At 36.3% G+C, this 18,066-nt stretch overlaps 1 protein-coding gene across 1 annotated transcript in view; it reads right to left on the bottom strand.

Moving 5' to 3' along the window:
• hcn2b (hyperpolarization activated cyclic nucleotide-gated potassium channel 2b) overlaps nucleotides 1-18,066 on the bottom strand; it is a 55,629-nt gene that overhangs the window by 19,574 nt on the left and 17,989 nt on the right. The window contains exons 4-5 of the mRNA XM_038280773.1: nucleotides 16,809-17,027; nucleotides 1,357-1,503 (exon numbers count right to left, since the gene is read on the bottom strand). Of these exons, the coding sequence (XP_038136701.1) occupies nucleotides 1,357-1,503; nucleotides 16,809-17,027 (366 nt within the window). The remainder of the gene's footprint in view (nucleotides 1-1,356; nucleotides 1,504-16,808; nucleotides 17,028-18,066) is intronic.

Raw genomic sequence — 18,066 nt, 5'->3', positions numbered from 1 at the left:
TGCCTTCAACTCAGTAAGAAGAAAAATGGCTACATATCAAAACAAACACAGAAAAATCTCCTGTTTTCAGACTATTTTAGATTTTCATTATACTATTTTAGAGATTTATAGCCCTTCCATTAAGAGGTAGACAATGTGCAGAAGTGGAATGTTTTCTCTTTTGTTAATATATGGAGTAACACAGTTTTGCATCTTTTTTTACTCCACCTCATCTAATAGGTACAAAAAGGACAGACCGGCTTAGAGTCAATTACATAGTAACAACATTAGTATTACATTATAGATATTTAAAACCTGCAATCTAACAGGGTACATTACTTCGTGGGTTACAATAACTTAATAAGCAAACTCTTTGCTGCAGCAGAGGAATGCTTTCTGTTTTTAGAGCAGAGATGGAACAGGAGTGAAAAAATAGAGTCATATGCGATGTTAATTGGCTGCTGTAAGTAGAGAGTACAGCAAATTTTCAGATATTCAATCCTTTTCATTTATTAATTAATATTAAACATTTTATATTAGATAATTTAACTCCTGGTTGTATTTAAAGTTAATATGACAGAAAAGTCCTACAAAGTAACTTATATGTTGGATTATAAATATTAACGGCATAGCTACTTTGTTACTCTGATTGTAAAGTTACTGAGCTACTACATACTGTACTATTTTAAGTAACATGCCCCAGAATGCCACTTGCCAGTCTGTGTTTTATTTTCAGATTAATTCAAGTTAGGTTTAGACTTTAACGTTTAATTTAAACTACACACAGAAATGAGCAGTTCCCAGTTTTCTATGGCTGATGAGGGGTCATTTTTTAATTGACCTGATTGACTGAGATTGTTAAAATATCCCACCTCACCAGCCTCTCTCTAACGTCACTGATAGCCAGATAATTAACAATTAATTCAAATCAGACTTATTGAAACAGGGAAACATTTAAACAATGTGGGACTGCTATGATAAACTCCTAATGCAAACTCTACATATTTAACTGTGTGCCAGTTTTAATCAAATTAAGCAAGTTATTCCTGGTTGACAAAAGGTAAATTCATTTTAGTTAAAAAGCCCTGTATAAACACTGCATAAGAACCAAAATTTCAGTACATTATGTAACTCAACTGAATATTCATGAATATTCATTCTCTTGTTTTATATCTACAGTAGGATGTAGTGTGCTGAAAGACGATTTTATTATTTTTTATGTGCATGTTTGATTCAGAAAATTGTTTACACAACCCTTAATGTGATAACTTATATAACATATGCTAAAGAGTTGCAGATAAGAGAATTCCAGTGTCCTCCAGTAATCAGAAATGTGTGTAACAGTTGTAGTCATGGACGATCGGAGTGTTTTCATACCTCTCTCAGAGGCTCATTAAGCTCCTCCAGGATGCTCTCTTCATCAAACATCTTGCCTTGGTATCTGTGCTCATAATAGTCATGGATTTTCTGTCGGAAGTCAGCCGGCAGTTTGTGGAATGACATGTACTGCTCCACTTGCTTGTACTAGAGGGCGATGAGAGTCGGGAGAGGTTGGAAAGACAGAAAGCAGATGGTTGGATCAATACAGACAGGACTTAGAGAAACCATAGTTTGACAGATTTATCTGAGGATTTTGCCTTATGAGTAAAGAGAGGTACACTTATTTTAACTTTTAGAAGAATGAAAGTACTTATTGTTTTAAATAGCACAAATCTTAGGTTTTTAGAGGTAATACCTGATCTACAGAATATAATAACAAAACTTGAACTCATTAATAAAGATAATGAAAGTATGGATTGGGGTGTAAGAAGTAAATACCAACAGTAAAAAAATCAATAATTGTTCAAGCAATAAGATTACTATCAATAATATCTATAATTTTAAGGCAAGTGTTTAAGTTGAACAAAGATCATATAATTTCGGTTTTGTTAGTTGATTTTTTTTCGTCTAATTTGCCTGTCACTGGTTTAGCTGATTGGCTGTTTAGCCTTTACATCCTCATCTCCTCACATCCACAATTTCCGGTCATGCAGCCTGTTTTGAAAACACTGGAGGACCAAACTCATCTGAGGCCAATTTCCAAAAAAACAGAATTCAGATATTCCAGGATAAGATAGAAAGTCAAGCTTAACCTAGTGTAAAGGAAAGCATCCTGACTTCACCCCCTCCTCAAACGCCAAGCAAGGCTCCCCAGGTGCGGCTACGACTAGCCAGGTGTAAGTAATCAAGGTAATCATAGGTCTGCAGTTTTCTTCAAGACCGAGGTTGATTACAAGCAAACAACAGCAGATCAACTAAATTACTAAATAGCCTAAAATATCCACTAAACCATTCTCTAAACTGAAAATGTTATAATTTAGGGAGTTACTTGTTATTTTTCTCAAATAAACACTTATTAACCGGGGGGGAGAAATGATCGGATGAAGCCATTATGGTAACATGTGCAGATTTTGAGGTTTATAGATATATATAAAACTATTTTGTCCTTGTGTGCAGGACACTTGACCCTGAGAACTTCATGAAAGTCATCTAGCATTAAGACCTTTATTAAAAAAAGCGTACATGATTTAACCTTTTTTTTTGTGGTTACAATATTCTGTTATCATGACAGCTGAAAATCTGGTATGAATTCTTATTCTTATTGTTTCCACACATGCTTGGAAACAATAAGATGTTTTGGATGATTTAATTCATGTAATACATTTTTGTATTTGACAGGCCTAATCATTACCCACCCATAACCTGTTTGGATTTGCTGTTAGCAAAATCCCTTCATGTGCTTCAAAAGGTGTTGTATCTTGATCTGTGTGCGGTCCAGAACAAAGATAATATTATGGAATCCTGTGTTTAAAAAAATGAGCAAGTAGTCCATTTCTTCTAAAGTTTTGTTTGTAATGTGTAGCATAATTCATGTTAGGTACAATGTTGTAGAATCCCTCCATGATTTACATAATTCTTCTACATCCTGGGTAGGAGATGAAGATGTGCGTATATCCTTTTAATACCAAATACACATCTTTGCGGCAAATAGTGGCTTTGCTAAGATTTTCAGTATTTCCTTTGGCAAGCAGGAACGTACCACTAGCAGAAAATCAGTGTTCTGTGCTGTGCTGAATTTTGGGAAAAAGCAGTCTGCACAGATAGTGGATGTCATCTCCAGAAAGGTGTTTATGCTCATGCAGGTAATTGCTGAGAACAATTCAGATACAGACTTTTTCTCTAATCCCTTCAGTTTCAATTCAGTTTATTTATATACCACCAATTCACAACATATGTCATCCCAAGGCTCTTGACAGAGGCAATTCAACCAGATAATATAGTTAATCTGATTCAATGTTTTCTATCTAAGGAAAACCAGTTGACTTCAACTCATTGACTCGAAGGCAATCCCTCACACTAAGCATGCTTGTAGCGACAGTGGAGAGGAAAAACTCCCTTTTAACAGGAAGAAACCTCCAGCAGAACCAGGCTCAGTGTGAGCAGCCATCTGCTGAGGCCGACTGGGGTTCAAGGAGACAGAAGGAGACATACAGAAAGAAAATGAGATACAAAAGGTAACTGTAGCCCAGCTCCACAAGGCGGTGAGTGTTTTGGATGATGTAATTCACATAATTCAACACATGCTATAGTCTACTATAAGCCTTTCTGTCATACTTAGAACAACGGCCATATTTAAAAACACAGCAAACAGTAACAATGTCCATATATAAAGTATATAGTTAATACTGGTATAGGCCACCATATTAATGTTGAAATTATAGAAGTACTTGACTTTATGACAGTATATATGAGTGTCGGTCAAAACTCATTGGTTTCTGATTGGTGTGAAACTGACTGAGCAGACACTGTGCCAGGTTTAGGTAAGCCTGGCTTTTAGTCTGATGGGGGCAGGATAGCAAAGAAAAAAATACAATGGCTACTTACAGTATATGTTCCTGTTTATGTGAAACAGATTTTTTATGTCAGGATTTCACAAGAATCTTGACCTAATCCCTTATCTTGGTTTTGTGACATAGGCTTCTGCCTTTGGATTATTTTTTTTTTATATGGATTACATCAAAATAACATAGTTTTCTTAAAATTAGATAGAAATGAGCTAATAAACCATTAGCAGTGTCAATTTTCTTCCTTTGGAAAATAAAGCTCTTCATTTGGTGTTTGGTGCAGACCCACATTATCAACTCTAAATTTGCCAGAACTAAAAACAGTGTCAATTAAAACAAGGAAAAAAAGAGTGATTATGCTCCATGATTATAGAGTAAAATATAAATAATTTAATTTTTTTTTTAGTTTAAATGAGTGAAAAATCAAAGTCTATAATTACTTTTGCAAAGCATTGATGCTTAAAATGAATAACAGAAAACAGTCTGGCTCATGGGACCTCCAGTGAGCGAATCCCAATGGAGAGTCAAATTAAACCTGACCAATCACATATTGCCCACATTTACTTTTATCAGCGTCAAACACTACCAGTACACCCAGCTCTCTTAACTGACCATATCATATTTCACGCCTGAATAGTTTCTGGAAATTACAGCTGCTTAATCCAGTTTGTAGCCTCCCACATCATGTGAAATTGCTTAGTGTCATTTGGTGAATGAATTGCCCCATTACTGCTTGTTCCCTCCATCCAAATAGTGCTTGGATGTGCTTTGCAGAAGGAGCATGCGTTTTTCCTCTGTTTTTTCACTTTCCAGTAAACTCAAGAAAACATGTATAATTGTGGTCAACACACACAAAAAAGTGTGTGCATAAAATATGCCTGAATGATTCACAGCAGGAGCAGTTGAAACTAGTAGAGCTGAAACAGTATGCTCTTTCTATACTGTATAAGACTTATACCAGCACAAGAAGATTCAGAGAGATGCAGCACACAAATGTCGATATTTACATTCTCATTCTTATTCTTATTTACAGAAAATCTACAGTTTATGATAATTGGGGAGGCTATTCTCTGAAATAACTTTAGCAAATAAGAATAAAGCTGCTTGAAGTTGACAATCTGTGCGACAGATCTATATTACTCTGATGTCTGGGTTGGGTTAAGTGGTACATTAAGTCTACATATCTCTGAAAGTGTGTGTCTTGTGTGTGAAGTGATGTCAGACGCTCAATTTCTTCAAAATATCTCATTAACAAGAGAAATCCTTTAGATAAAAAAGAGGAGCATAAGAACCGTCTCTGTCCAACATGGATAGTAAAACCTAAGGAGCCAACTGTGTGAGTAGGGCAGGGAGTCATGTTTGTATGGGTATGTGTGGCAGGTGATGAGGTCATCTTTCCTTAAATGCAACAAATGACATGCACATAGAAATTATTCCTATCTTCCAGAAAACTACCTCTACGCACACTGTTAGATGGCAGACATAAACCTGTGGTTTAAATAATAATATCCCTGATAGACCGAAGACAGAAAGGCATCCTTGATTGTATTTTAATGCAGGGTGAGCTTCTCTTCCCGTGTATTTCTTTAACATTGTGAAGATGAAAAGGAAACTTTACTGTTGTTATTCAACGTAAAGCTTTAAACACTTTTCCCCTGTTTTGGCCTTCCAGTCTTATAGACCTCTCCTTTTATAGACTTACATGTTCCTAAAATATCTACATCTAGTCGATCAATAAGGGCATCAAAACAAATGCACTAAGATGCAAAAGAAAATCTATACTGTCTTGAGTAGCATGTTTAGCCATGTGTCATTATGTAAACGTCATTATTCTAATGCGATGGAACCGGAATCCTATAAGTGCTTTGGTTGTAATGGCCTTAAGTTGGAATCACTTTCAAACTTTCTGAATAAAATAGGGATTTTAATTTGATCTTTACCATTTGCAGCATTTGCAGACATTAAATGTAGACTAACAGTCATAGCAAGAAAAAATGGTTTTTAAGACCAGCAAGAAGGTTGTGAGAAAGACTAAGTGCTTTAATATAATCTAACATTGATCATGCATCAAAGTAAATTAAAACAAATGCAACAATTGATTGACCATCTAAATACAAGTAGAAGTTTTGGCAGTTTTATGGAGGAGGAAAAATATCCGCCCTTAACTTTGAAAATGTACTTTTGAAAGCTTCCTAGTTCAGGATGGGTATAACTCTATTGCTATCTGTTTGGCATGGTAGCGGAGGTGTCATGGTTTAAGCTTATTATGCAGGAATAGGAGTTGCCTATGAACTACTTCTTATACTAAAGTAATCTGACTCAAACCAGAGATACGCTATATTACAGACAGCATCAGAAAACCCTCAAAAGTGGGTATATCATTCTAATTGTCATTAAAAAAAACACTTAAGAGTCAAATCACTTCACTCTTTCAGCCAAAGCGTCCCGCATATAATCCTTGTGATTTTCATTTTCATGTTGCTTTACAAATAGTATTCTGCCACCTTTTTCACAGAAACTATTTACACAGTTTTAGTTTTGGACTGAGTTCAAAAGCACCACCATAACGTGGTGGAGGGGTTTCAGAAAGTCTTGCTGACATGTTATACTGCGTGATGGAGCTAGATTAGGTGCATCTTATTCAGTCAGTAATATTTGGGACTATGCATGAAATGGGCCTAAAACTTCCAGAAATAAGACAAACTCCCTTATTTGATGTTTATTGACAACAATAATGATTCGGCCAACTTTCATAGCAACTACATCTTTGAGTTAAAAATGGGATAAGCTGGAAGACTTCTATTAATTTCCAGTCTCAGGATTCTGAGAGTGACAGTCTCAATTAAACTGGAATGACATCTCAGTGGCTGGTGGAGCAGAGGCGAGCCACAGAGTTTCTCAGCATGAGGCGCAGATTAGTGGTCATGTCAATCAAAGCAAGGGGATGGGACTGAGAATCAAATGGCCAAAGATTTTAAGCATTTTGACTAGTAAATGGCAGAGTTTAAATCATCCAAGAGATTATGTACAACACAGCTGCCATTTTATTTAATACAACTGTGTTTATGTGCATGAAATATACATAAGGTGGACTTACAGTTTCTTGCAGTTGTACAAAATTAACTAAGCTAATATATTTGGAAATTTCAATCAGATCCTCTCAGTTCAGGGCTTAGCAGAAGGCAGGATTGATTTTATGGGACATGCAGCCTTGAGTTGGTGGATTGTAAGTGTGATGCATGGCTGCCAGTGAAAGCTGTCACAGAGGGCAAATGTATAAATTTAATTTGCCCCTTTATTGATGGCCCAAGCTTTTGCACATCATGGGTCATAATATGATATATATTACGTGTGTGAGCTCTAACATTTGATAGATTTTAAGAGACATTTTTTCAACATATTTTATGTTGTAAGGACTTACTGCCTGTTATCCCTGGTTTTGGATCAGCAGGGTTTTGGATGAGCAGTAAAAATCTGCCTTACAGTGATCTAACATAAGTCAATGAAAGCAAATGCCATTTTCTTTTCTGATACAATTTGACAAGAACTCTCTAAATGGGTTTTTAAAAAAAAAAAATATATATATATATATATATATATATATATTTTTTTTTTTTTTTTTTTTTTTTTTTTTTTTATTGCAACCATAAAAAAAACTTACTTAGTTACTGGCTGTTATTGCAAACATGTAAAAATATATATCTTAATATTTTTAGATCCTCCTTAACGAACAAAGTGAAAATGTGTCTTTCAAGATTGTATTAAAATCTGGATATACATGACAATATAATACCAGGGGTGTAATTTACTTTTACAAAAGTTTGAGCATTCTGTTCAATTTGAGGGTAAAGCACTAAGCTGGATTAAATCTTATTTGTTTGACAGATTTCTATTTGTTCACGTTAATTATACATTTTCCTCAAGGTGCAGGGTTACATGCGAAGTACCACAGGGATCAGTTCAAGATTCAAGACTCAAGAGACTTTATTGTCATTCACATCACGTGTTACATGAGGTAGAACGAAATTGAGAGTCACGGCCCCAGTTACATCCGAATATAAAAAATTAAATATAAAAACTAGCTACAAGATCAAATTATATAAATAGAAAAAATATTTACAGGTATATAAAAACAAGAAGTAGAAAAATAAAATGTATATTAATAGGAATGTACAGGATGGATGTAGGCCAGTTCTCTTTGCTATATAAACAATATGCTTAGTTGGTAGAATGATTGTAAGGATCAATTTCCACTGTTATGCTGATGATACTTAGTTATAATAGTCCATAAATCCTGATTAAACTAATCCTTATTTCATAGAATACAGGCATGTCCTGAACACATAAATACCTGGATGACTCTAAACTATCTGCTTTTAAATCAAGACAACACAGATCTTATAGTCTATAGAACAGAGTCTTGAAATAAAATCTGATTAGTCAGTCACTTTATCTGGATGGAATCATTTTGACTTTAGATAATGAAGTAAAAATCTTGGTCTTTATTATTTAAATCCCATATCAAAGAGGTTCCTAAAATTTTCTTCTTTCATCTCCGGAATATTGCAAAAAAATTTGAAATATCCTGTCCAGGGGTGATGCTGTGAAACTAGTCCATGCATTTGTTACTTTAAGACTGGAATATTGTAATTCTTCAGGAAGTCCACAATCAGGAAGTCCACAAACTAGAGTTAAAAGCCTTCAGCTGATCGAAAATTCTGCAGCCAGAGGCCTGATGAAAATTAAAAAGGGAGACTGTATTTCTCCTATCCTAGCTTCTCTTTATTGGCTTCCTATTAAATCCAGAATAGAATTTAAAATCCTCCTTCTGCTAATGTTAAAAGTTCAAATAAATTAAAACAGTGTTTCTATTTACCAAGGAAATCCAGGAGACACGTCTTTCCTCTCACAACTATGTGGACATCCTGCTCAATTATGTTAAAGGGGAGACAGTATGATGGGGTAGTGGAGGCTGGCATGCAGTTATATAATAACTAATGCCTTCTGTCCATGTGTGGTGTTTACTGGCAGCTGGTAAATTGCCCAACAGCACAAGGGCAAATGTACAGATCAAATGCCGAAAGATTGGTGGCTTGGGGTGGAAAAAGAGTCATGGAGGACTCTGCAGGAGGAAACTTCTCTCTAGAACATGAAGGAAAAGTTGGCAGAACAATAAGACATACAAACAGTAACATCCTTACTTCTGTATGTCTGTTCAAGAATGCCACTTAAGCCCACACACAGACAAAAAATGTAATAAACTGTTGCTTGAATAGTTTGGAAGAATCTTTGACTGAGATGCCAGAAACCACGTACAGATAAATGCCTGGTCATATAAAATGTAGATGTCAGTATGTGTATTCTCATGGTTATTAAAAAGAAAAGAAAAACGGCAGTAAAATATTTCCCAAAGATTATTTGAAGGTAAAATTACTTTAAAATAACCACTGCTGACAAACCGGAACTTAGCCTAATACAAGCCAGAGACAAAACCTATATCCTGGGTAATAACCAGCTATAACCAAATGGCCAATATCCTTTTCTGTGCAATAATAAGCATTGCTCTGGAACGCCACTAAGGCAACATAGTTTACCATATTTTTTATGCAATTTTCTCCTACAGTATTCATAAGATATTTCCACCAAAAATAAACACCCCTTTAATTATTTATCTGTTTTTTCTATGAATTGTTTTTATCGTATCAAGACATTTCATTTTTATGTACATTACTTATAAAAATACATTTAACAGCTGGTAAGATACAAAGATTTTTTTAATTCAATTTCCGAACAGTACAAGTATTTTAAAATGTGTGTCTTAGATATGAGTCTAAGTATCGTTTACCCCGCTCATCATTATTAGCAATGGAATGGCGTTCCTTTCACGTTCAGCCTGTTTCAACTCACTCTTTAGCAACTCTGCGAGGTAAGACTCTAAAGCATGCTTTAGGTTAGCCTTCATGTTTCATATTTCAAATAGGGATGAGAGGGAGCGGGAAAGACATGCCTTCACCCATGGGTTGCACGACTTTCACCTGCACCATCAGCACTCTGACGTTGCAAGCAAGATGAATTGCTGCGAGAGTTGTGAATTAAAAACTCCCAAAAATACATCTTGCCAGAAGCCAACAGATGCATTAGTCCTGATACAGAAATGTCTCGGACCAATGAAATGCAGTAATGTCTATGACATCAGCAAAAACAAACATGGCTGCACTGCTTTTAGCTGGAATACTCAATTTCTTTTTGAAAAACAAGCAAAGGACCTAATTTGAATATTTGTGGATGGGACAGTGTCAGGGTTCTGCCCTCTGTTTATTTTAAGATTCTTTGTGTTCAGTGTCTCTATAGTTTATTTCTACCAGTGCTGCGTCTCCCAATATATACGGTACACCAACTCTTCAGTCACTCAGTGCTGGTTTGTTGTTTTGTTGCTCTCTCCTCTCTGGTTCCCCAGGTGAGTTTTCCCTGACGCTTTGATTATCTGTATTTTGGTTCTCAGTATTTTTGTATTTTGTATTTTTGCCTCTATTCCCTTGGACTACCTGATTAAATCTACAAAACTCGCCTCTGCCTCCTGAACTCTGCATTTGGGTCCTTAAAAACCTCCACTCCACCTTGACAGACAGATGTTTGAGCGATCCTCCCAACTGGATTTTGTAAGAATTTGATTTATCTGTTAAATCTACTAGTTGTGAAACAATTCAAGAATGTGATACAGCACAGCTGCTACTGCTGCTGTGATTCACCCAATCAGCTCGAAGAATTGTATAGAAAGTTACTGCTTTTGTGAACACTTTTAACAGGAGGCTTTCCAGATAGAGATCTGTAGTATATTTGAATTCCACACAGTATTAATCTACCCGGTTATCAGCGCTCACCCTCCCAAAGAAATTTGAACTTATGTACTATTTCTAATTTCTTCATTTAAAAGAGTATTTTTAATATATTGCACTCTGTTTCTGGGTGAACTTGATTTTAGGCAGCCAGATCAGTAGTTTATCCTTCATTTAAAGACTATTTTCTTAAAGTGAAATGGTTGACTTCATTAACATAGCTGTAGGTTTTAAAAGAAATCCCTCTCTTTAAAAAACTCAATTATCCTATTATAATCTTAACATGTTTGTCTCCATTCTTTAAAAATCCCCTCTGCCTGTTTGACTCTGTCTTTTGAAGACATTTTACAGAATCAAACTGCATGCAACTGCATTGTGATTGAAATCCAACTTCATAGATGAAAATCTTGTATTGACTTGAATGATTTAGCAGATATAAACTGAACCTGTTTATTTTAGGTTTTCAAGTGCTTCGAGGTCACTTTATTCTTGAATTGTGCTATGTAGATAAACCAAATTTGTTTATCAGCAACCTTCCTTTTTTTGGCAAAATATAATATTACCTTTAGGTACTACAATATACTAAATAACATTATGTGATGTATTTGGGGGATTTTTAACCTTTGTGTAAATAATACATTAAGCTGAAAATGATTTCACGTCTGTTCTCTTGTTCATCTGCATATAGATAGATTAGGATTACCGTATTTCAACAAAAAAATCATCAATGATAAATTTTTATACTGATATTGCTAGCCATTACTGTATATTTACATTGGCCCACAAACCTGATTTGCTAATTAAACATCACTTCTCATGTGTTTATTGACACATTAGCTGTGTTTATTGACACATTAGCTGACATCTCCTGGTTCACTTGTAGAGGTTTAACAGACTTGAAACTTCAATCTTGTTACCTATAATTTTTAAGGAGCCATATCACAATAATAAATATGAAGGGTGTCCTAGTTTCCACCTGCATAGCTGTCTGAGTTATATTTCTAAAGGAATGTTTTCTCTTTATTCAAAGCATGAAAAAGTGTTTCAGTGAGAATGATGTAAGAAGAGGAGCTGGAGGAAAAAAACAACTCTGGACCTGCCTGCAGTTCTCTAACATTTTATTGAAAACTATTCTGAATCATAGGTATCTAATATGGTGGAGCATTTCAGCAGATTTTTTACCATTTAAAATGTTGGTATGAGGGTAGGCAAATTACAGGGAAAGAGTGTTAATGCGCAAAAAGATGTGAAAAGAATGTGAAAAAAACGGTGCTCTGAGTTATGCAATTAAACCTAGTGACAAGCTCTTAACTCACTAACTAAAAGAAGCAGTTGAAAGCTTTCTAAGCTGTACAAGTGAGATAAAGATTTAAGTAAATTATCTAAAGAAAACATTATTTGGTTTGGCTCTTATGGTAGTCGAGCATAATGAATAGTCACAACATAACCAGCACTCCAGCAAGGTGCACTTAGACCTTCTATGACTCTGTTGTGGCATCAGCCATCTTCTATGGAGCTGTCTGTTGGAGCAGTGGCTTATCTGTAGCTGAGAGAAAGCGGCTGGAAAAGCTGATCAGGAAGGCCAGCTCTGTGATTGGATGCCCTCTGGAGATGAGAAACAAAAGGATCCTAAATAAATTAATGGTTCTGTTGGATAATGTCTCCCACCCCATGCGTGAAGCTGCTGCAGAACTGGAGAGCTTCTTTTACGATAGACTGCTGCAACCAAAATGTACCATGGAGCATTATCACAGATCCTTCCTCCCAGCAGCTGTAAGACTTTGTAAACATCACTGTTCTCAACAACCTCAATAAGTTGTCTTAATTTATGCTGAATTTTGCACAGTTTCTGTCTTAGTCAGTTAAATAACATGCTGCTGTCATTTTTTGCACATCTCTGGTGTTTATGCTATTTTTCACATATCCATTACTGTAAGAATTTCCACAGCTGTTATTGATTTTTTTATTCTCCAGATACAGAGTATTATATTGTAAAACCACTGTACAGTACAATACTCTATTTGTTTGATTTTCCTATCTGTTATTTTTATACACTTTTTATACACTTTTCCAGGGTGCATATTGTGTGACCTCTTCTAATTTTACCTTTTGCTGCTGTAACACCACAATTTCCCCATTGTGGGTTAATAAAGGGATTATATTTTATTCTATTCTATTCATAACAACAAAGATGCAGACCCAAATGCAACCCAAGATGCAACCCAATGTAACTTTTATGACAGCTGCTAATGAAAAGGTTGTCAAGTCTAAAAAATCAACAAAAAAGTTGGAAATCTCTGACCTTGTTTGCAACAATCTTTGTCACCGTTTCTCTTTCCGATCTGGTCTGAAAACAGGCTAAACATGTAAATAAGGTAGCTGATTTAAAAAAAAAAAAAAGCATAAAATTGATGGGAATATTTGTTAAACGTGGCCATGTAGGAAACGCGGAGATCACTCTTTCACCCGGGAGGTCTGAGCCTGCAGCAGTAGATGATGTTAACTACCACAACTGTTATTACATTTCTGTCTTAACATAGAGCACAATGCTTTGTTTACTCAGAGTTAAGTCAACACATGTCCATGCTATCAGTAGCATCTCAATTGTATACAGTTTAATTGTTTTTCCACAAAGTATCATTCTAATCCACCTCAGCTCAGCGTGGCCTACTTCACTGGTTAATGATGGACAAAAAAGCCACGTTGCTTCGACAGTCCATAGTTTTGAAAATGACTAGTCTTGGTTCATCCTTGCAGGCTGTTGCATCTCTGTTCATTAGTTACTGTTGTGCATCACAGGAGAACAGGAAACAGGAGAGACAAAAGGAACCAATAGCTGCATACGTCACACCCCTGGCAGGGGAGAGACTAGTAACTGAAAGAAAACAGACACCAGCTTGAAGTCAGACGCTCTTTTACCCTTCCTCTCCATTTCTCTTGAGTCTCTATTAAACATAAAACTCTGCCTAGTGCAGAAGGACCTCCTATTAGGCCTACAGCCCTAATGTCAAAGTGCTGAAGTGGAAACCAATTATACTGCTTTTGTGTGGTAACTTTTTTATCCTGGCTCACACAAAGAAGAAGAGGAAAGGTTTCAACAAAGATTAACTGAAAAACTGACAACAACAAAAAAAGAAATAAAATTAAAGAAACAGTAAGGAATCTACTGGTATAGTTAGGTACTGTGAGGTTAAATGTATAAAATGATATGCCTTTTAGAAATACTGTATGTGCTTAGAAATAAATACGGTAATGATGGGGTCAATGCTATGTTTTTCTAACAGAACGAATACAAAAATGAGGATTTCTTTAGAATAATTTGTGACCTTGCAAAGTTTACAGAATGCATTATAGGAAAGCTGAAAGTAGCCTACACAGTGAACCCATGAATTACAAATTGCTGAGGTTAAGATGTAAAAATAAAAAACAAGTTCAGAAGAACAGTCAAATAAATAATAAAAACTACATTTCAAAATGCATAAGCAAATATAACATAAGATCTGTCGAAGAGTAAGATCAAAAGGCAATTGCAACAAATAGCAGGCTTCCTGGGAGCGTTTTCTGAATGCTGATTGGCTTTCGTTAAGGTGGGTTCAAAGCTGATTGGCTGTGTCGCAGGTGGATGTAGGAGAGCAATCAGTTTCTTCAGTTGAACTTCTGTCTAGGCTCCATAATACCTGGCACTGAGGGATTGCACATGCTATCTTGCTAATACACAGCGTTTGTTGCATAAGAGGTAAATATCACAACTTTCCCATTTTAATAACAGAAACCCCCAATAATATGAACTGTAACAAAGGCAGGTATAACAGAGAAGAAGATTGGTGTGAGTGTGAATACAGAGATCGATTAAACAAGTAGCCTAGTTAAGAAGACTGCAATTCTCTACTCTATAACCACAGCTCTGCCACATTTACAGCACAAGGAGCTGTTCAGATTCAATATACATCTAATTACCAGATAAAAATACGCATACAGCATGAAAATAAAATATATGACTCTTACCAGAGATGCGGATTATTTAGAAACAAAATGCATCCTTCTGTCTTTGTGCAGGAAGTCTTAGTATCTCCATTTAGTATCAGCCATTAAGGCCAGAAAAACTTTCAACAAAAGCAAATCTAAAATGCAGATTGTCACTAGCTTAACTTGGCTGTAAACAATTTTTGTTCTAACTGGCCAATCAGAGTACAGATAATGCTGACATTCGCATGGCCCGCTTGCTGGCCCTGTGGTGCACATCTGAAATCTGATTGGTTGAAGAAAACGCTCCTCACTTACGTTATTAATGAAACATCAGGCAGCACAGCTGATTTCATTGGCATAGCAACGCACTAAGGCTGAAATATGACTGGACAAAAAATATAGCTACTACTTAAATGTACTGGAAGCAGAGCAGCCAAAAGAAATGTAACAAAATCAAAATGATGGATTGTTTGCAATTAATGAATGCAGTTGGATTAAAGAAAATTAAAATTTAGGTTGTGAATGTAGGTTAGTGTTTTTCGCCAGCAGTGAAGGCATTGAAGGCACTGACCGCCCACCACTGAATACAGGGGTTGAATCATTTATGCCATTTCTCTTGATGATAAGTTGATGGCAACATAAAACTGTGTCATGCAAACAAAGGAGAGATGCTTTATTTAAAAAACTGTTAATCCTGCAGTCACTGATTGTTATCATGGTCAGAGGCAGATACCATGACCTTTAAAAAAAACAACAACAAAAAAAGATCCATGCAGTAGGTCTTGACACATCAAATCAAGAACAGCAAAATGAGGAGACTAACACTACAAGGTGACTACAGTTCTGATTGATAAGATATAATAAATTATTTTAGGCTGCAGGAAAGGACCTGTTGTTCTGGAGTGTTTCTTTGTGACTCTTTATGGACATGTACACAGGACACACTACAAGATCTCCACATCACCCAGGATCTGAGGGAGCTAACAAGTTGCAGAACACCCTGACACAGTGGTGTTATAAAGCAACTCCCCCCACACACACATTCTCGCCCACCCCCTACCCAGCCAGCTGAATCCACAAGCTTTGATCTTCTCCTGTACAAAGAGGACAGATGTATTCTTGTCCAGCAGTTACAGTCATGGATGTAAGAATAAGGGACCAGATGCTATACCCATCAAAGTGCATTATTGGTATCGCTATTCTTTCTGTTCATATCAAATATCATAACTTTATTTACAGTTAGCCACATAAACAGGAAGTAAAATCAGTAAAGATTCGTTTTTGTGGCATAAGATAGTCACTATACTGTGAGAAGCAAGTTGATCTGCATTCTTAGTGCTTTTTCAGAAAGACTGCAACATAAAGTCTGCTTTTTCTGAACAAACATTAATAAAGCACAATTTTGTTTATCTACTGCCAGGTTTTGATAAATCTTTTTACAATTAGTAAAAAAAAATGTTTTTTTTTTTCCTTGTTCGGACTTATGGGAAAGATCATAATGTCCGATTAAACCAAGAGGTTTTACTTGATGGAGTCATATTACTACAACTACATACAGCAACATATGAGAAATTATGAGAATTATTATGTATGTATATGGCAGTACTGAAGAAACTCTTCAACAGATCAAAGAAAAACAGCAAAAGATGCAAATTACTATCACCAAGATAAATCCTTTCTAAATCAGCTCCCAACATAACACCTCAAGGCATCTTTTGTGGAGAAGGCAGGTTTTAAAGAGGAGACCAACAACTGCCCATACCTCACTGAGCTCATTTTATTTCGATCAATTTGACAAAGGAATGGGGAAATAAATGACAAACGTGGCAGATGAGGTGGTAGGTTCTTTAGACATATTCATAGAATTGTTAATATTCAAAGAAACTAATCGGAGCTGGTCAATATTTAGTAACATTAATCTCTATTCTAATAGTTATGCCCTCTGCTTTGGACTGGTGACCTATCCAGGATGTACCCCGCCTATTTTCCATAGACTGCTGGAGATAGGCACCAGCCCCACCATGACCCTGATGGATCAAGTGGGAGAATGCCTTGTGCTGAATCTTTGTTAACTTAAACATAACTCTGGGCATTTCTTAAGATGATAGATAACTGGTGCAGTGTTTTATGGCAGCATCCTTACCTTTTCCTGGTATTGCCGCCTTGAAGAATCCAGAGACTGGATGAGTGCGGTCGCATGGCCAATGAACATGGCGTAGCATGTTGCTCCCACGATCATACTGAGCATGGTCAGCCAGATGTCCGACATGCTCTCTGGGGCTTGTCTTCCGTATCCAATGCACAGCATGTGGCTCATGGCCTTGAAGAGGGCAAAGGAATAGAGCTCGCTCCATGAATCATTCTGTGGGAGAGAGGGAGAAATTAGTTAGAATGAAACACTTATAATTTTTGGTTTAATGTTAAGTGACCCGATGTGATGATATGTCATGCTTAAATTCCCTGAGAAGGGGGAAGTAATAGCGTGTACAAGTGGGGCTGAACTGATGAAAGAGAAGATATATTAAGAAAAGAGAGGTTTTAATGAGTGAGAAAATTCTGATAAAGTCTGAGGCTCTGTGTTAGTACTTAATAGCTCAGGTTTCTTAGAGGGTCTAATCATCATCACTGAGCGGCCTTGCCTTGTCCTGGCCATGCAGAAGATGCAAGAAGAGAGTATTTAATGAAGAGCCTGTACTGCTTCTTCATTCCCCCTTTGATTGGTGCTCACACACTCATTCAGCCTCAATTCCCTTCTGTTGGACTCATTAGATAGCCCTCCACCAGCACCAGGGGGACCTCACGTCCCCTCTTCAAACAGCTGCCGGTAACACGCAGCCTCAAGGTTACTTATGTGCAGGATGGGCCCACCCTCAGTAACTCAAAGGACCCCTTAGTTGTTTCATTTAGTCATTTCCTATCAGATTTGTGTTTTCCAGCCTTGTTTGCATTAAATTTGAGATTCAAATGTTGGTGGTTTTGAAGCAGGAGTAATAGCATGCATTTTAAGGGGCCTGCAATCAAATTTCTATCCAGAGAGGTGATTTGAGTTTCTGTAGGAAAAAGTTGGTGCTTGGACTTCTGCAGCAAAAATAAATAAATAATAATATTAATAAGTCTCTGGCAGGCTTTGAGACTTCAAAGCTAGGTTGGTTCTTTCAAAGCTGATGGAATAGTAGGTTTAAAATGTTTAAAATTAAAAGTGAATTCACTGTAATCTTTGCTTAGTTACTATTAGATATTTGCTTTATTTAAAGAGAAATTTGCAGCCAGAATTTGGACACCTTGTTCCAGACAGAGGCTCACTTATGCTACCCGCAAGTTGCGAGAGATGTGAAATTACTATCGGTATGGTGCCACATTACTGGTGGATTTAAAGTCAAGATTAGGAACACTAAGCCTGA

This window comes from Cyprinodon tularosa, unplaced genomic scaffold (genome assembly GCF_016077235.1).
Source record: "Cyprinodon tularosa strain WSP-4 unplaced genomic scaffold, ASM1607723v1 ctg164, whole genome shotgun sequence".
NCBI classification, from domain to species: domain Eukaryota; kingdom Metazoa; phylum Chordata; class Actinopteri; order Cyprinodontiformes; family Cyprinodontidae; genus Cyprinodon; species Cyprinodon tularosa.
The sequence above is the reverse complement of the archived record's forward strand: the minus strand, read 5'-3'. Positions and strand labels throughout refer to the sequence as shown.